At 40.7% G+C, this 21,089-nt stretch overlaps 1 protein-coding gene across 1 annotated transcript in view; it reads left to right on the forward strand.

Moving 5' to 3' along the window:
- RANBP17 (RAN binding protein 17) overlaps nucleotides 1-21,089 on the forward strand; it is a 4,607,784-nt gene that overhangs the window by 4,502,474 nt on the left and 84,221 nt on the right. Inside the window, exon 27 of the mRNA XM_044069092.1 lies at nucleotides 5,367-5,494. Coding sequence (XP_043925027.1) covers nucleotides 5,367-5,494 — 128 coding nt within the window. The remainder of the gene's footprint in view (nucleotides 1-5,366; nucleotides 5,495-21,089) is intronic.

A 21,089-nucleotide genomic window follows, 5' to 3' on the forward strand; every position in this document is an offset into this window, starting at 1 on the left:
AAGTACCACCCCTAGAAACCTACCTCATTCAGCTTCCTACCAGTGACCACATCACTTATCCGTACCTTGATCAAAAAATTAAAACCCACCACACTCACGGCTGATCAACTCCCCGCCGAGTACCTTCAAAAATCAGCTGATGCTATTGCCTACCCAGTATCAATACTAATTAATCGAACAATAACAGAAGCTAGAATTCCCACCATCTGGAAAATATCCTTTGTAATTCCACTTCATAAAGGAGGTAGCTCTACTGAATTCTCCAATTACAGACCAATAGCCATACTCTCTTCACTTGCAAAGATTATGGAAAAATGTATTCACAGACAACTCATGCACTGCCTAATCCAGAATCATCTCATGGCAGATACCCAACACGGCTTCCGTCCACACTACAGCACTACTTCAGCCCTACTAGCTTTCACCAACACCATAAACCATAATCGCAACAGCAATCAAATATCCTGCGCTCTCTTCTTGGATCTTTCCAAGGCATTCGACATGGTTGACCACCAACTTCTAATACACACTCTGCAAACATTCTGTCTGGATACTAAGGCCCTTCAATGGTTTACATCCTACCTGAATGGGAGACAGCAGGCTGTTCTTTGGCAGAACAAACTCTCTAACCTACTACCCAACACCCTTGGAGTACCACAAGGCTCTATACTAGGGTCCCTGCTGTTTTCAGTCTTCATTAACGACCTGTATACTGTCATCCCAAAAGTCAGCTGTATCCAATACGCTGATGACTCTACCCTGATCTGCTTCGCCACATCTCCAACATACAGGGCCGTGTTAGCATTTTGGGGCCCCCCGGCAAATGTTAAGTTGGGGGCTCCCTAGGCACTTCCAGTATAAGTATCATCCTGTCAAAGCCACACCTCCTAAGAAACCATTTAGTTTGTGCTGCAAACATTTAGGAGTAGTATGCACAGACAGACCTTAGCTACAAGCTGTTACATTACAACAGGCCTATATGCTACACTGTGTTGATCTGTGTAACAAAGGGACACTTACAGTTACTGGCATTAGTTGCAACAATGATACATTACAACTATATGTCCAGGTTTGGACTTAAATGAAATGATGACTAGGCCTACTGTTTCAACACTCCCCACACAGCCTCTGGTCCTCTCCTCTGAACCCCCCCTTTGGGCTCCCATACCATGCACATTACTTTTTTTCTTCCTACTCTCAAATTTTGCCTTACTCTCGTTGTTTTCAAGAAGCCATAACTTTCGATATGCTCTGAAGTGCATTTTAAAGTTCTTTTTACACAACCTTTTCATTCAATAATGTTTTGAACACAAATTGTTATTAAGGAAAGAAATTCACTATTGCTGTTCAGCTTTAGTTTTCTTTGCATCCTTTCAGCACACCTTTCCTGACCAAACAGCGCAGTGATAATCATTTAGGAAACAACTCAATTAAGCTGGTGCCTCCAAAGGCATAGGTATTATGGGATGCATTTTAGAGCATTTTCTCAGCATTTTACTACAATGGTGGCCTAAACAAAAATCATGAAAAAGAAAAGAATTTCAGTCTTATTTTTTCCTTTCAGTGATTACATAAGTTGTGCCCAAGGCTTAATGTTCAAAGCTGACAAAATAGTAGCTCACAATAAACTAACAATTCAGTTGAGGGAATACATAGGTCTTATCTGGGAATACTGCCTCCTTCCCTAACCACCCACAAAAGACAGTCACTGTCTATACATCCCTCTGGTGTTAGACTAGGATGAAAGCAGAGGTTTCAATTGCCTTAACCAAATATTTCAAATGACTGCTGATATATTTATACATAGCATGCCTCCTCAACCCTAACCCTCAAGGTCCGCCCCATGTATATGTCCCTGATGTGTGATTGTGAGAATCATTTCTGTAATATATTCTAATTTGTTGTTCTTAGACAGTACACCACCCCTACGCAAGTTATAGTAACTTTCTTTTTACACCTTTGAGATCTGTGAGAAAAGTAAAAAAAACAGTGATTACACTGTCCTTAGCTCAATCACAAGCTATAATGACTTCATGTGCACACCTCTAAGGTTTGACTTGATGAAAATTAAAGTTGTAATAACCACACAATCCCCAGACCCCCATAACCTGCAGCAGCTTTCTGTGCACACACAGTTGAGCAGGGCTGGTTTTAGAATGGGTATGTTTGAAACCAGAGGCTATTATTAGCTTTATTCTAAAAGGGTCATATCACAGCATTGTTCAGGTTAAACAGCTCAATCAGAAAATTGAAACATTTTTTGTCCTCATTTTTCTTCAACCAGCAATAGCTTTTGTGGGGATCCCCACAGAGTTAAGGATGATTAAGGGAGCCCCCAGTATCTGTATATACAGTCTGGTGAGTGGGGCCCACCAGACTCCAAGAAGATCTAATTGTCTGAATATTCTGTGATATATCTTATGTCTTACTTTTGAAATATAATTACTTGTTAAGTACATTTTTACTGATACCCAGAAGAATAATGTTTGTGTCCTGGCATTATTGGGTGCATGCACAGACAAAATTCAGTGATAGTTTTTACACACACACAAGCATAAGCTGTAGCAGTCCTAGTTTTTGTAGTTATTTCAGCAAATAACAATAGATTGTGCAACACTGGTACTGCCACACCAAATCAGTGAATGATGTTTAGCAGTTGTCAAACAGCAGAAGAGACAAGTCACTTATTTCCCTCATTGAGGAGTAATGCATACCTGCCACTGTCCCTGATTTCACATACCTGTCACTGTCCCTGATTTCACATACCTGTCACTGTCCCTGATTTCACACACCTTCCCTGATTTTCTTCATACTTTTTCTTTCTCCTTCACAAAAAAGTTTGATTTGCTAGTAAATCATTCAGGATTACAAAGAGTCAATCAGTCCAGATATCTGAGTTTTATACTTGTCCAAAAATACGTGTTCATGCAAAGCATGTTATTCTACTAACTTTTTTAAGTGCATTAGAGTAATATTTAAAATGGAGTCCTGATTCTGAGTCTTTATTCTATTATTTTTGGGATTGCACTGAATTCTTAAGCAATGAAATTGAGAGTTACACTATCTGATATTATGCTTGTATTTATAAAACTCCCTAAAAGAGAAAACTATTCCTGATGATCAGAAGTATCAGCTCTTCTTAAAATCCAAAATTTGCACTGAGATTAGTCACTCTGGGCTGCTGATCTCTCCAGTGCTTACCTTGGTCACTCTGCGCTGCTGATTTCTCCAGTGCTTACCTTGGTCACTCTGGGCTGCTGATCTCTCCAGTGCTTACCTTGGTCACTCTGGGCTGCTGATCTCTCCAGTACTTACCTTGCTCATGTTCATTATCAGCTTCATCCTAACAGGGTCATATCACAGCCCTGTTCAGGTTAAAGAGCGTAATTAGTAAATTAATACATTTTTTCTTCCTCATTTTTCCCCAACAAGCAGCAGCTTTTGTGGGGCCCCCACACAGTCAAGGATGATTAAGGGGGCAGTCACAGGTATAGCAGGGACCTAAGGCTGGCTACGTAGCTAGTTTTAGTGGAGAAAATGTCCAACAGCAGGATTTAACTAAGCCAGGGACACTATGTCAGTGGTAAATTACTTAATGGAATTCTGATGCCTGTTTCTTAACAAAACACTGTTACTACAACAAGAAATATCTTTGAATTTTAAAGGAGGTATAAATAAGAGTTATTATCCATGTGGTTTATTAAGTATACAAGAATGCTGCACTAACTTTTGTTGGTTTGACAGACATGTAACAAAATATCAGGATAAGATAACTTGCTGTGGTTGGGGGCCCCCAGGGAACAGGGGGCCACCAGTGACCACAGGATTCGCTAGTGCCTAAAGCCGGCTGTGCCAACATACTTACGGACTGCTACCCATTCCACCTTTAACACTATAGAAAACTGGCTTTCTTAATGTTGTTTGATACTAAATCCTCAAGAAACTAAAATGCTGTTATTCTCACCAACACAAAGGTCTCCTGCTTTTACCTTTACCATAAATGCAAATGATGGCATATTAATCTCCCCTGACCCCTCTACAAAACTACTAGGTGTCATTATAGATAACAATCTAAAATTCGACCTACATGTAAACCAATCGATCAAAACCATCAGTAAAAAACTAGGGTCACTTTACAGAATAAAAGCCTTCCTAACCCCTCCAGCTAAAATTGCCATAGCTTGCTCTCACCGTCTCTCAACACTTCTGTACGCATCCCCTATACTCTGTAATACAAACAAGACTGTACTTAAACTCTCAACCTGCTATAACCACATTGCCAGGTTTGCCACTGGGCTGCCTTTTAGGACACATCATCGCATCAATCTTAACCAGCTTGGGTGGATTGAACTACCCAGTCTAATTCAGTATAACCAAACTGATCATAGCTTATAAAATCCTTTATAATCCGGATAATGCTCCTGCACTTAAAAATCTTATCACCCTTTTCACAATCCGCGACTGCTTAGATCCTCTAATAGACTACTAATTCAGACAAGCAAAATTAACAATGCAGCTGGTGACACTCTCTCTCTTTGCAAACTCTGTAGGCAGACCATGGAACTCACTTCCAGCTGACATTACTTTACTCTCCTCCCTAGGTCAATTTAAAACTAGAGTCACACAACATCTGGCACTAAATTGGCTATGTCATTATATCAAGCCTGGCTAACTCTCTTCTAGATTGTGTAAAATCTATTAATCATCTACTGTTTAATTTACCCGTGGCTTTCACCAGGGTTTAGTACTGCGGTGGTGGTGCTGGGGTAGCATTGTCCCCTCACATTAAGACGCTGCCCGGTTCAATTCTCAGCTAGAGCGTCTTCTGCATGGAGACATGCGTGAATGGGCGTACCTTTGTTGAAGGTTGTGCGTCAGAGCTGGCAACTCGGTACGTAAAAATCAGCTGCCAATCATTAGCAGACCGGAGTTCCGCTGTGGCGACCCCTAACTGGGAAAAAGCCGAAAGACACACACACTTTCACCAGGGTTTAACTTTAACCTATGGAACATGTTTATTATTGTTTGCTTATGTACTCTTTGTCAAAATTATAATTGTAACATGTTTTTAATGTTTCTGTTTACCTGGAGCTTTTCTCCCTGGGCCTCCACTGAAAATGGACATCCATTCATTCAGACCATCCTGGTCAACAAATGTAAAATAAAATAAAAATAAAGATGTTGCACTTCTTAGCCCAAACTGCCACTGAACAAGTTTTTTCATACTTAAATATATTCTCATTAACATCTTTAGAATGTAAATGGTAAACTATATGAATGGATTGTTATCTGTTAACAGAAATAATTGGATGTTCCTTTCTCATTTATGATTTATAAGCTTGACTGTGTCTGTATTGTGTTTGTAGTACTTTGGTGAATTGAGCAGTAACCTCGTAAGCAGTCAGCCTTCAGATAAGCAAGAAGCCATCCAGCAGTGTTTTGCAAACCTCATGGAGGGAGTAGAGCGAAATCTTTTAGTCAAGAACAGAGACAGGTAAGTTAATGTGATAAGTAAGGTTAAATTTGTAACAGATTCTGTCTTTGAGGAAGTTTGTATAACAATGCCTCATCTATTGGGATGCAATAATTTCATTGAATATCATATCTAGATTAAAGCCAAGCTTAACGAACTGTGGGTTGTTTGAAATTAATACTGAAATATGACCGTAATAAGAGAGCAGGTTATATGTAAGATAGATGCAACTTTCACTTTGAAAAGTTGGGGACTGCAAGAATCTTACAGATAGAAGATTATTAGAATTGCATGTGAAATAATTATCTGTAGTACAGGTATCTGTTTATCTTGTCTAGTGTTCTCAGAATAAAGGAGATTTATTAATGTAAGTCAGTCATGTAACAGTTTGCCAGTAGTGGTGAAGTAGTAACGTGCACATTGAATGAGCCATTAACTGTGACTGCAGGTTGGTGTTCGCATGGAAATTTTCAAAGCTCATCTTCTGGAATCACATTTCTTTCACATATCAATTTCATGATTTTAATAGGTCATTTTGCTAAAATTCATACATCTTCTTATAGAAATTTTATATGTAGTCTTTCATGTTCTGTATCTGCTTACACATATCCTTTAGTGGTCAGAATTCTGTTTAGCTGCATACATGCAAGTCGTACAGCTACGTAACACATTATGTACTGGAACTTTTTTTGTTGTATGGGTTCAGTGTTTCATCTGTTTAAAATGTGATGTTGAAGTAACACTGTTTAAACAAAATAAATGCTAAATTGGAAGGAACTAAAGTAGATATGTTCCCCTAAATGAAGACGGTGACTAAAATAATTTGGTAGCATTAAGATATGATGTTTAAGACTATATTAATCAGTCCAACTCCAGTTTTAACTTATGGGAATTTAAAAAAATCATAGACCTTAAACAGTAATTCATTCTCATATTTAAAAACTCACACAGACTAGTATCAGTAAAGATACAAAAGGCAAATGTTTATTTATTGACATTAGTTTACCCAGAGTCCAATTGGATCTAGATAGTTCCATTTTCAGCTGATGCCCAGGGAGAAAAGCTCCATTAGTACAAAAAGTAAGTTGAACAGTCATTACAGAAGTTAAACACTCATATGGTTCAATTTAAAAAGAAAACAGTAGTACAAAAATTAGGTTAAACAATCAAAACAAGAAGTTAAACAGTCATATCATAAGCAGTAGAGTCATATAAATTGCTGTCATATCTCCTGTACTATAGACATTTTGATATCAAACGACTTTCAGGCAGAAAAAAAAACAGGAGAATATATATAACAGAGAAAAAAGATTGTATCTATGCTATATTAAAGAAAGAGAAATATTGGTTGACTACCGCTAATATTATTAGCAAGAGAAAAGAAAGTTTAGTTAGAAAGGCAGAGCTAGATGAATATTATATTTGGAAGAAGGACAGTGTGGTAGTTGAAATAGCAAAGAAAGAATGGAGATAAAAGGTGGAAGGAAGAGTAGAAGTAAGAAAAAGTGTCTTTTCTTAGTCACGTTTGAAGCAGGAGCAAGTCCATGTTTTGCTAAAGAATTCCTTTAATTCATGTTTGAATACAGGAAGGTTAGAGTTTGATCTGATATAGGTGGGAAGGTTGTTCCAAACTTTAGCAACAGAGTAGGAATATAGGCTTTTACCAGCAAATTTGCTAGGTTTATACAGAAGGAGGAGGAATTTATCTTCTAATTGTAATGATCTTGTGGGAGTTTGAAGAAGTGAGGCTATAGCAGGACAGGCAGTGGGTTTGTAGACAGTAGTATGGGCAGTTTTTATTTGTAGATAGGTAAGGTGTTTTAGTAGTTCAAGCCATTTAAGATACTGAAAGGGAATGCAGTGATGGGTATGATGTGTGGAAGACGTGGCAAATTTAGCTATGTAATTATAGCAGGATTCAAGTTTCATTTGTTGTGAGTTTTGTAGGTTGGTAAGGATCAGAGCTCTGTATAAAAGTGAAGGTAAGAGGTAGGTATTGGCTAGTGTAGCTCTCATACAAGTACTAAGGCAGGGCTTATGTCTATAGAACATCCCCACTTTTTGACGTGCCTTTTTTTGATATTATTATGAATATGAGGATCATAATTTAGGTTTTCGTCTGTTGTCACACACAGGAGTTTGGCATGTGTAACAACTTCTATTTCTCTGTTATCTAGAGAGTTAATTTTAAAATTGGGATATATTGGTTTTACATGTTTTAGGACTGAAAAGGAGGATTTTTGTCCTTTTTAAATTTGAGTAGTAGTTGAGAGTCTGTAAGCCACATTTCAAGGGAGGTAAATGCTTTTTGTGATATTTGCTGTAGGTGGGACAGGTTGTTTGAGGTACAAATAATGGTGGAGCCATTTGCATGTTGAATTAAAGTGCTTTGTTGGGAGGCAGCATAAAGGCCATTAATGAATATATTGAAGAGAAGGGAACCTAGGATGGAACCTTGCCGGACAACAGTGATGATCGATAGGATGAGCGGAGCATTGCCATTTTACTGTTTGTTGTCTGTTGGTTAGGTAGCTAATGAGCCAAATGACAGAGGAGGAGGATAGACTTAGGTTAGAGAGCTGGTGCAGAAGTTTAGAATGGGAGACTGTATCAGATGCTTTTGAAAGGTCAATGAATAATGAAGAAACAATTTTACCCGAGTCTCTAACACAATTTACTGTGTTAGAAAAAGAAAGAAGAGTAGTGGTAGTACTATGGGCTGGTCTAAAACCATGCTGTGTGGAGGTGAGAAGTGAGTTTTGGTGAAGATGTTTGAAGTGTTGATGGACACATTTTTCTAATATAGAGAGGGGATAGAACAGCAATAAGTTGAAAGTTTGATACGTTGTTACCTCCTTTGTGTAAGGGAATGATAAAAGACTTTTTTCATATTGCTGGGACGTAAGCTTCTGTAATTGATCTGTTGATAAGAATACTAACTGAATAGGCTATGATATTTGCAGCAAATTTAAGATATTCAGCTGGACGTTTATCAGCAGAGGTGGAGCAGTGTTTTAGCTTATGTAGTAGTTTTGCTTATGTATGTTATAGAGACTGATTGTAGAGTATATTTTTGAATACTTTTGCAGGACTGTAGCAGATACATCTTTAGGAGGTAGGGGATGAGTATTAGAGTATTTGTTTGGAGGGAAAATATTCTATGTTTTTGATGGATGAACTCCCCACAACACCCCTTGGTGTGGGAAGCCATGCCTACACACAGGCACCCCCCCCCCCCACACACACACACACACACACACTGTGTGATTCTCACTCTTTCTGCAATGTGGTGGTATCTTGGAATGAGAATAGTAAAGTAGTGATGGTATGAAGGTTTGTCCCCTAAATGAATGTATGAATCTGATGTCTTTTTTCTTCCAATTCAACCTTTGAGTTATCAGATTTGACCAGATCCAACTTGAGTGCCTTTTAGAAGGTGTGGCTCGATCCTTCCCTATCCACAGTCCTTCTGTTCCTCTAAAATGCCTCAGATTTCGTTTGCCCCCTGGTCAAGAAGGATCTGGTTTTGAGGGCTCTAATATATAATCTCAGCTTAGTCTTAAATGTTAAATGTTTTGTCTCAGTGCCATCTCCAGCAGTTTTTCCTCCTTGTATCTCCTCCCTTCTTAATATCTATCTATCTATATATATATATATATATATATATATATATATATATATATATATATATATATATATATGTATGTATATATGTGGTATACGTACTATTGTGCGAACAGCCGTTTCACCAAATGTGAAACGGCCAAGCACACTTTCGCGAAAGTGCTTTTCACTGAAAAAGCACTTTGGCAAAAATGTGGTTAAGTAAGGGTGAAAATGTTAGCAGATGGCTGTTGCTGAGATTGTAACACAGTGGGGCTAAGGGAATATTTCCATTTCCCCACTGTAGTGCGATCTCGGAGTGAGAATATAAAAATAGGGGGTGTGGGGGGGCTCCCCCCCCCGCGTAAATGTGAGTTCTGTGGGTTTTTTTTTTTTTAGATTTTTTTAACACACTTTAGCAGAAGTGCTTTTCACCGAAAAAGCACTTTCGCGAAAGTGTGGTTAAGTAAGGGTGAAAATGTTGGGAGATGGCTTTTGTTGAGATCGTAGCACAGTGGGGATAAAGGAATATTCCCTTTTCCCCACTGTAGTGTGATCTTGGAGTGAGAATATAAAAATAGGGGGGGGTGCAGCCCCCCACATGAGGCCAAGCCCCCCTGCATAAACGTGAGTTCTGTGTTTTTTTTATTTTGTTATTTTTTAGAGTTTTTTAACACACTTTAGCGAAAGTGCTTTTTTGGTGAAAAGACTTTCGCTAAAGTGTGTTCAGCCGATGTGGTTTCGGTTGTTTGAGCTTTCTCTCAATAGTACGAGATCCATATGTATGTGTATGTATATATATATATATATATATATATATATATATATATATACACGTGTGTGTATAAATATATATATATATGTATATATATATATATATAGAGAGAGAGAGAGAAATATATAGATATTTATATTATCGATCTAGTTATCTCACTATCTGTTTAAATTACTTAAAAAAAGGTTGGGAGGTTGGCCTAATGGTTAAGGTGTTTGCCTTACAAACACAGAGTGCAGGGTTTGAGTCTCACAAGGGATAATTGGCTAGGCTTAAAATGGCTCACAAGGGCAGTTAGCCTAGTACTAATCTATGAACCTATGAACATCTATCTAAAAATTATGACTAACTTGAACCTTATTAGATCTTCTTTCTAATTTTAGTGTTAAGGATATTTTTTTATTTGTGACAGAACTGTGTTGTATTTGTCATTTATAGTGCCTTTTCATGGCTGACAAGGTTTGCCACAAGACTCTGCTGTAGGACCCACACTCCATCTGTGTCAACTGCCTGGGAGCAGCTCATCTAGAAGTTTAATGCTCAGCTTCTGCCTCATTTAGTGCCAGGGCCCTTCAGGGTTGTAGTGACATATTATTATTAAAAGGCCTCATCCCTGCCCAGCCAGGTGTCTTTGGCTTCCACTTCTACTCTTCTGTGTCCTCAGTTAAGTCATGGGTGGGGGGACCAAAGCAAAAAGAAAAGGAGTATTCACAGGACAAAGTAAGGGAGAAAAACAAAACATCAGAAAAAAAGCTCAGCCAAGACCATGAACAGTCTCTGGTCCCATCAGAACCTTTAGTCTGACACTAAAAATTTCTAGACAAATGGATCTGACTCCTACTTGGATCTGGACACAGATGCCTTCTGTTTGATTCTTGCTGGAGCCGGTAAGCCTTTGGCTCCATTCTTTCCTCTCAGCAGCAGAGCTGTTGCCAAGACCACCTTCTGTGACTTTATCTTTCAGGTCTGTTTGTTCATCGAGGAGCCTTACTGAGGCAGATGTTGGCAGGATGATGCAGAAATGTCTTTGGATGCATATTCAGTGAGGGATTCTCCAGGCTCCATCCACACTAGACAGTCTGAGAAATGCTCCAAAAACCTCTCCATTGGCATCTCCTATTCCAGCCCATCCTTTGGATCTCAGGCCCACTGTCCCAGCCAGCCAGGAGTACCCACATCTTGTTGACTTTGACTCCAACAGTATCCTTTACTCTCTTATCTTTGATGTCTTCAGATTGGTATGAGTCTTGCAGTCAAAGCATTGTTGCCAGAGCTCAGATTTGACACCAAAACATTTTTAGTTGTCTCTTCTCCTCAGCTCCATTGTCACTGTTTGGACCAAAGGTTAAGGAAATTCTCACCAGAAGTGCGTAAGATTGTAAGACTTTTTTCTGTCATTGGAATCCGCTTCTTTACACATCCGAGAACGTTTTACAGGAATCAGAGGGGTGGTAAAAAGATCTGGTTCAGAAAATCACAGAGGTGCAACCAGGACACTCCTGCAGACTGGTCCAGCCGAGGTGGGGGGGAGCAATTTCAGTGGATATCGCCCTAGAGGGAGAGTCGGATTGCAGAATCAGGGATTTTGCAGTCCTTTTACTGAGAAATCTTTCCAGTACACCTGAAGTATTGCTTTACTGCCACAGCCTGCAGGCAGTTAGGAGGCACTTATACCTGCACGCTCAAGCCTGTCAGGCCATCACACTAGATAGAAGGGTGCTGAGGATAATCACGAGAGGCCACATTATTCCCTTTGCTTCCCCTCCTTGAAAGAAAAGAAAGATTCTCACAGTACCACCCTATCAGATGGAATCTGCAGCAACAGAAGTCTTAAAGCTGTGGGAAAAAAGAGTAATCCAGCAGGTCACCCATGACAGCTAAAATCTGGACTCTACTCCATATTCTTTTTTGTTCTAAAAAGACAGGAGAACTAATTTCAGTGGACATCGCCCTAGAGGGAGAGTCACATTGCAGAATCAGGGATTTTGCAGTCCTTTTACTGAGAAATCCTTCCAGCACACCTGAAGTATTGCTTTACTGCCACAGCCTGAAGGCAGTTAGGAGGCACTTATACCTGCACGCTCAAGCCTGTCAGGCCATCACACTAGATACAAGGGTGCTGAGGATAATCACGAGAGGCCACATTATTCCCTTTGTTTCCCCTCCTTGAAAGAAAAGAAAGATTCTCACAGTACCACCCTATCAGATGGAATCTGACGCAACAGAAATCTTAAAGCTGTGGGAAAAAGAGTCATCCAGCAGGTCACCCCTGACAGTTAAAATCTGGACTCTACTCCATATTCTTTTTTGTTCTAAAAAGACTGGAGAACTAAGGCCACTTAGGCCTCAGTCATCTCAGTAATTTCGTAAAACAGACACAGTTCTGGATGGTCATGGTTCAGTCCATTCTACCTGCTGTGAGGAAGGACAACTGAATGTGCTCTGTAGACCCATAGGATGCCTACTACCATATCAAGACAGTGAGGCAATCCAAGAGCTTTCTGCATTTCTAGCTAGAAACCAATAACTTCTAATTCAGGGCACTACCTTTTGGTTTCAGCACAGCCCCCAGGTGTTCACCAAATGCATGGGAGTGGTCGCAGCATATCTCAGATTTCTAGGGTTCTGGGTGTTCCCATATTTAGATGGTTGGCACTTCACCACCCCAACCAGCAATGGGACTTATTACTCCAACTTCTTCATGAATTGGGAATCACAACAAATCAAGCAAAGAGCCAGTTGACACCCACACAACAGATAAGAGATCATTTGATGACACTTGAATACAAGCAAACAGTCTGATAGCCAACGTCCCAAAGTCCAGGATTGTATCTCTCTGTCAGGAAGCCTTTCAAGTTCTCCAACATCTCTTAGCTCCTGCAAGACGTATTCTTCAACTGCTGGGGCTGATGCCTCCGACAATAACATTGGTTCCCCTAGCCAGATACCAAACTGGAGTTCTTCACTGCACACTTTCTGTATAGTGGTCTCAGATTTAGAATCCTATTTATGCTCAGTTTCCTCAGATGCCCATTTGCAGATCTCACATCAGATGGTGGAGCTCTACAGCTCTCGTGGAAGGTCAGCCATTTTCTCTACATCCTCCCCTGGTTGTTGTAACCGCTGATGCTTCTGAGGTTGGGGGGGGGTATTTTGAAGTGAAGACCGTCTAAAGTTTGTGGTAGCCCATGGAGACCAGTCTCCACATAATTGTCCTGGAGATGAGAACAGTTCTCCTAGCACTGCAGGCTTTCCGAGACACTCTCCCCAAGGATGTGATCTCCATCCAGACAAACAACATGGCAGTAGCCTAGTACATCAGTAGGCAAGGTGGAACTTGTTCATATAATTTATGCCGCAAGGCCATGAGACTGTGACTATGAGCAATATCTTCACGTCGCTTTCTCATACCAAGACATATCCTGGGGACATCCAGTGTATTAGCAGAGAAACTGAACATGCTCATCCTTTTGCCTCATGAGTGGTCCCTCAATCAAACAGTGGCAAATCAAATCTTCGGCTGATAGGGTCAGTGTTCATTTTGCTTTGTACCTAAGGCCTCCAGAGACCGTCACTAAGAGAAGCTGTAGTCCATGTTGTTCCCCTAGGTCTCCTGTTTGCCTTTCTGCTTTTCTTTTAATAATAAAGTTTATTCACAAAGCAAGAAGATGCAAGGCCATGGTAATCCTCGTTGCACCTTTTTGACCCTGGCAAGTTTGGTTCCCCTGCCTGTGGCCTTAACTAGTACATGCTGTCTGGACATTGGACTGCTATCCAGATCTTCTGAGTCACCCATCCAGACAGCCTCTCCCAGACCCAGAGACAATGAAACTAACTGCATGGTTCCTCCAATTTTAATGGTGGCTGGGGATGTCAGGCTATCCAGTCAGGTGGTTCATATTTCGTCAGCTTCACAAAAATAGAGTACCAGGAAAGTTTACCTCAGCAAATGGAATAGGTTTTCAGTCTGAGGAGATTCTAAAGGGAGTGATCCTTTTTCAGCTCCTATCCCTTCTATTCTGGACTCCTTGTTTGAGCATTTCCAAAAAGGCTCTAACTTTTCAACTGTCAAGGTGCAGTTAGCAGTTGTTTCCAGTTTCCATATTGGATACAGTCAGACTGCTGTAGCTTCACAAAAGATTTCAAAGGCCTTTCTGAAAGGAATCTTCTTATTGAGACTTCCTGTAAGGGATCCAGTCCCTCCATGGAACATAGCTATCTTGCTTCGTGTTAATAACCCCCGCCCATTTGAACCTGCAGATATAGAATTGGTCCTTTTAGTCCCCTCACAGCCGACTCGGTTTTATATTTGGGTCCAAGGATTCCTTCTTTCTTTCTTTTTTTATTTATTTTATGTATGTATGTAGTGATGTCCTTACATTCACTGCTGCAGTATTCCTTACGTATGGGATTCCCTGCTGTAAAAGCCCGATGTCCAGTCAGTATACCAAAGCCTACTGTTGCTTTAAAGTATGCCGAATGTCACCCGTACACTCCTCATGTAGTGTAGGACATAAAGGTGATGTTCAGGCATCTCATCCTCAGAACTTCTTTGCTGCCAGTCTGAAAGCTTCTTTTGATTGTTGGTCTGTTCGCCTACGTCCATTTTCTGCCAGTTTGAACAGATTTTCATTCTCAAGTGAACACCTACATCTTGTTCTGAAGTCTGAGCCATTGCATATAAGTACCCTATTGAGGTTTTGTTTTTTCTTGACTTTGTTGTTGCTGTTAGGGATTAATGTCATCCTGGAAGGGTAAATGCCAGTGAGGGACACAGATTCCCCATAAAGACCGCCATGATAAGTGTCTTTTCTGCCTAGGAGCTTCTCACGACCATAGATTCTGTTCAATTCATCAGGCATTCATACCGAAAACCCTTCATAGTAGGCTTTCTTCCTTTTCTTTGTATCTTGAGAACCAGGGCCTTAAGCTTCTTGCTAAAGATACAATGGAAGGAACTTCCCTCCCCAACCGTCAGCTATTAGGGAAGCAGAAGGTGAAAAATTAAGACCGGAATCTTCTGTTGTCCAGCCTCTGCCGGGTGTTTCTCCCGTGGTCAGTGAGAATCTGGAGGCTCACCTGGCTTTATTGTCGGATTCCTCTTCCATGACAAGGTAGGTTGGAGGCCAGTGAGGATCCGGCTCGCAGCACTTCTGACAAGACTTTCCAAGCATCCATTGACTATTTCCAAGAGGCCTAGGGGTGATCCACAGATTCCAGTTAAGGAGGAAATTCCTACTATGGTTATCGAATGCCTTCTGGGGTCAGAACCTTCTAAGTTTTATATGGCATATGTTTCTTTAAAAAAGAAACAGAAAACTAAGCATGTTTCTCCAGCTCATAGTTATCCACAGAGGAATCTGACTCCTCCTAAGAAGAATGCTGTCAGAGATGCTGGGTGGGCAAATTGGTCTGATGAGGGGAGATGTTTTTTTCTGAGCTATGATACAGAATTGGAATTGCCTAGACATGGTAAGGCCTTGCTATGTCTAATAATGGTGGCTGCCAAAAAAGCAATTATTAGAAAATGGAAATCAAAATCTAAACCGACTATACTAGAAGTAGTGAATATAGTAACAGATAAAACAAATGGAATTGAGATCTTTAGAAAAGATTAGGGGCAAACTACATAGTAAAAAATGGGAATTGTGGTAACAATACATACAAGAGAGGAATGAGGTTTAAAAGGCAGGAGGACTTAACGACCTATGTAATGTTTGACTGAAAAAAATTGGGTAGATTATAAGTGATGTATAATGTTTGCAACTGGGAATGTGTCAGTATGGTTTGTGATTTAAAATGCTTGCACCTAGGATTGTGTTGATGTGGTTGGTTTTCATTTATATAAATGTGTGATTGTCTGCGTAGTAAGTGATGGTTTAATAAAGATGTTTCTTGTTTAAAAAAGAAAAAAAAGGCAAGAATTGAATAATTGATGTAATGTTGTTTAAGTTGTATGATATATATCAATATATGCAGAATATAATATGTGTTATGTTAATTATAGTTTGATTACTTTTATATGACTGTAAATTTGCCTATATCACAAGCGATAATTCAATGAAGATGTTTGAAAAAAAAAAGAAGACAAATTTCCTGCTGCTAACCCCTCTGTGGTTTCTGTAGCCTCTGACAAGCCCTCTCAATTTCTTCCTTCACCCAAGTTACTGCTTCCTGATAAAGACAGCAGAATCATGGAAAGGCTAGGTAAGAAGGTTTATACCTCAGCTACGTTGGCCTTTAGGGCTGTTAATTATCAGACCCATATGTCCAGGTATGTGTTGGCTCTCCTTTCTCAGGCTTGTTAATTTATTTCTGATCTCTCTGACTTTGAGGGTAAAACTTCTGCTCTTTCTTTATTAAGGACCTCTCTCAGGTAGTTTGTCATTCTATTAAGTGTAGGTATGATGCTGCAGACGTCTCATCTATGGCTGCTGCTTTTGGTCCAGTGATGAGGAGTTATTCTTAGCTTAGGCTTCAGTCCTTACCTGATGATATTAAGTCTGAGTTGATGGATGCTCCTCTGGATAATAATATTTTGTTTAGGGAAGCAGCTGCTGGTTCATTTAAGTCCCTTCAGGATAAGGGGAAGGCCTTACAGGAGCTTAAACATGTGGTTGTTTCTCTTGTACCTAAATTTCAGAGAAACCACCCCAGTAAGACACCCTTTGTTCACAGGCAATCTTGCCCTCCTACTAAAGGTAAAAAAGAGTGGCAAGCAGGTTCTTCCTGCTAAGGCCACACAGACTTCAGCGATTCAGAAGCCTTCCTTTCCTGATAAACCAGGTGCTGAATGACTGTCTCTTCCCAGCCACTTTCCTCTTTCTGTTTGTCTTTCTCTTTCTGTTTGACTACAGATTGCTCGAGATTCTTGGGTTCTTTCCATTATTTGCCAGGGGTACTTCATGCTGTGGAAATCCCATCCCCCTTTTATGGGCTTTCCTTATCTTCCTCAGGAACAACTCATAATTTTTCAAAGAGGCTGTTTGAGATCTTTTGACTCAGGGTACTATTCAAGAGGTGCCTGTGTCCCAAAGGGGGAAGGGGTTTTACTCAAGAATGTTTCTAGTGCCCAGAAAAGAGAGCACTTGGAGACCAATTCTAGACCTGTCTCATCTAAACAATTTTCTGAAGGTGCCCTTCTTTCGCATGTTGTCCCTTCAGAGTCTGTTTCCTCTCTTCTCCCCCAAGTAGGATGCTTATCTCCATATTCCAATCCATCATGTTTTCAGGAAGTTTTTGCATTTCTCAGTTGCTTCCTGGCATTTTCAGTTTTCTGTTGTACCTTTTGACCTTTCTACTGTCCGAAGGGTATTTACCAAATGCCTCCCTCCTGTGATTTCTTTTTGCAGGCTTCAAGGGATCCAGATAATTCCTTACTTGGATGATCTACAGAGTCAGGCTTCTTTTCCAGAGATACTGTTGCAAAATCTTCATTTTGCCATTTCCCTTCTTCAGAGTCTAGGGTTCACAATAAACTTCAAAAAGTCTTCTCTGACTCCCTCTCAGGATCATATCTTTCTGGGTTGCAGGATTCAGACTGTGCCTATGCTGGCCTCCTCCAAAGGCCTGAACTCTCTGCTCTTTTTTTCAGTCTTCTTCCTCTGGCTTCCAGTATAGCCAAGGAGTTTCTGAGAGCTGTGGGTTTTATGGCATCCACCATTCAAATGCTCCCTCTGTCCAAACTCCACATGAAAAGGTTTCAGTGGTGTCTGAAGTCCGTGTGGCTTCAACATGCACGTGCTCTAAACTTTGTCTCAAGAAGGAACTTCACTGTTGGATTCAGCAGTTGCCTGTAAATCCAGGGCTCCCTTTTCATCCCCCTCTTCCCTCTCAGTAACTGTTCACAGATGCTTCAGATTTGGGATGGAGAGCAGCTTTTGGCTCCCTAAAGGTGCAGGGGGTGTGGTTGTCTTTTCTGCAGAAGGAGCACATCAGCGTCAAAGAAATGAGAGCTCTTATGCTGGCTGTTCAGGCCTTTCATCCTCTTTTCGGCCTGCCATAGGTATTTACAGATAATACCACAGTGATGTGGTATATAAACAAACATGGAGGAACAAGATCTTATCTTCTTTGTCAGTTGGCATTTCTGGTATAGGATCTTGCTGTCAAGTATTAAGTTGCTCTTCAGGCAGTTTATATCCCTTCAGATCAGAACATTGTGGCAGACACTCTGAGCAGGTCCTTAACTCAATCCCATGAATGGATACTTCACATGGATATGTTTCTGGACATTGTCCACCAATGGGGTACTCCTCAAATAGATCTGTTTGCCTTTCCTCTGAACAGACAACTTCCTCTGTTTTGTGCCAGAGTCCAGGTCCTCTGGTTTGGAAAGTGGATGCCCTCTCTTTTTCTTGGATGGGGATGTTTATGCATTTCCCCCTTCCTTTCATTCCAAAAGTCCTGTTCAAGATTCAACAGGACGCTCCAAAAATCTTGTTGGTGACTCCCTTTTGGCTGCAACAGCACTGGTTTCCTTTGCCTCTGTGTCTAGCCAGGGGCAATCACATCAAGTTACCTCACAGGGTGGATCTACTCACGAGACAAGGGATCTCTCATCCATCCCCACCTGTCTACACTTCATATGACACGGTGGTTGATAGGATTTTGATTCCTCATAGACACCTTTTTTCTGAGGACGTGTTGAAGGTCCTACAGGAGGCCAGGAGACATTCTACTAGGAAATCCTTCTTATCCAAATGGAAGGGGTTTTCTATTTGGTGTTTCTCGTAACCTGGATCCACTTACTGTGGATGTTCTTTGATAAGATTTCTCTCTTATTTGTGTGAGTTGCTCAATGCTGGTTTGACCTATTCTTCTATTAAGGCCCACTTATCAGCTATCTCTGCTTCTCTGCCTTTTTTGAGGCTGAACAATTCCTTAAAGTTGTGCTTCACATTAGACCTCCCAGGAAGCATGTTCCTTCTTCCTGGGATCTTAATTTTGTTTTGGAGAAGTTAGCTCAGGCTCCCTTTGAGCCTGTTGCTTCAGCTTCCTTGCAACATTGTTCTTGGAAGACAGTCCTTTTGTTAGCTCTTACTTCTGCCAGACAGATGTCTGAGTTAATAGCCCTTATGGCTTGTCCTCCTTTTTTGATATTTCATAAGGACAGGGTGTTCTTATGTACTAATCCTTCTTTTATGCCTGAGATGGTTAATGAGCTGTCACTTAATCAGTCTATTCATTTGCCTACATTTCCCCCTCTCCAAAATCTGATAGTGAGAGGGAACTGCATACTTTCGATGTGCACAGACAACTCAGAGTTTATTTGGATAAGACTAAGTCTGTTAGAAAATCTGATCAGTTATTTGTTTCTTTTCATCCTAGTCTTTAGGATTAGCTGTGTCCAAGCAAACTATTTCTTCTTGGATTTCAAAGGCTATTTCTTTTTGTTACACTTTTCATTGCAAGAGCCTTCCCTTTTCTGTAAAAGCTCATTCTACTGTAGCTGTGGCTTCTTCTGGTGCTTTTTTCAAGGGGTTGGATACTAATTCTTTTCTTGAAGCAGCTACATGGATTTCTGTGCATACTTTTACTAAGCACTACAAGGTAGATGATATTTCTGCAGTTAGGGCTCGTTTTGCTAGGGTCATTCTTCATGGTTTCCTAGAGGGCTGTACTGCTTCTTCCTCTTCCCAAGTTTCTTCCTGAGCTTTGGCACTCTCCATATGTAAGGAATACTTCAGCAGTGAATGTAAGGGCATAGTACAATTGTGTAAAATCTTGCAATAACATTAGATGTTTTTGCCTTCACTACTGCAGTATTGAATCCCTCCAAACTTCCCCTAGTCCTTTTCCTTCCTGGATGTACGAGTTACCCCTTGGGTTTCCTTGGACTGGTGTTCCTACTGGGGCAGTCATTTATGAGGATGGTAAACCTGAACGTCACCTTTATGCCCTACACTACGCGAGGAGTGTACGGGTGACGTTCGGTGTACCTTAAAGCAACAGTAGGCTTTGGTATACTGGCTGGATGTCAGGCTTCCACTGCAGAGCATCCCATACGTAAGGAATACTGCAGCAATGAAGACAAGGGCATCTACTGTTATGTTTTATCCAACTGTGCTTTATGGTTTTTTTTACTGGGATGGTGGTCTTACCCAAGACCCTTTTCAGCCACTGCTTGGGCCATAAGGCTAGACAAAACATAAATACAGTACACAGTTAAGAACAGACAAACTGTAACAAATACTAAGCAAAAAGATTCACAGGCAAGAGTATAAACAGTAATTATAGATACATTTAAAAGTAAATAGAAGAAATTCTCCTCTTGAAGCCTTCCCTGTGGTTGCCATGTTTTACAAGACTTTGTCAATCAAGGTAGAGAAGACTTCAGCGGGTCTTCCTATAGCATGTGGGCCCACAAAAGCAGTGTAGATATTGGAAATGCATCACTTGTTTGAAATTTTCTAGAGACTGGTCATCGTGTATCAGTTGTTTGAAATCAAGCAGAACTTGTCTGTGAAGGTGCAGGAGGGGACTTAACAGGATCATGAACTACTGCTAGAATTAGGCCCTGCAGAGATACCTGAAGACCTAGCCTTGCATCCACTGACAATTCCCCAAGTATTGGAGCCTTGTTCTGGTGCCAGTCCATCACACACACACAAAATAACTCTTGTGCCAAGTGAGCTTACGTTACCTTTGGAGAGCTCTGGTTAGAAGATGTTTCCTTCTCTCTCTCCCTCTGTATCCAGGGGAGGGGACTTGATGGATGCAGAGGTCATTACGTCTCAGACAGATAAGGATAACAAACTACCCTTAGTGACCTCCTCCCTCTTTTGAGAAGAGTCCCTGCTGATGAAGTCTGCCATGGACTTAGCTTTTAATCTGCTGCTACTTCCTAGAGCTGTCTTAATCATTTTCTGATAAGATGGTCTGAGTCAGCCTGCTCCTTGATTGTTACTTTTGTGGCCTAGGAGCATCTGGATACCATCTCCTGTGCTCCTAACAGAGTGGTACCCCCTTCATTCCTCAAGTGGAGTGGAATTACTTACTAAAGAAGCATCCAAGGTAGACCGTTGTGTGATCTCTTTGGTCCAGTATAGGTCCCAAAGACTATAGTGTCTTTTCATCTTACTGTCTGATAAGAGGTCTAAGGTTTTGGACATGGTTGGTAAAGGTGTTTTTCTCTGCTTTGTTTAGGCTAGGTCCATTAGTTTTGTCTCTCAGTCCAGGTTCCAGTCCTCCCTTTGGATCACACACCAGAAAAGGAGACAGACCTCCCTGAGTCTG

The sequence above is a fragment of the Protopterus annectens genome, chromosome 4.part0, assembly GCF_019279795.1.
Source record: "Protopterus annectens isolate FY-2018-M chromosome 4.part0, PAN1.0, whole genome shotgun sequence".
In the NCBI taxonomy this organism is placed as follows: domain Eukaryota; kingdom Metazoa; phylum Chordata; order Ceratodontiformes; family Protopteridae; genus Protopterus; species Protopterus annectens.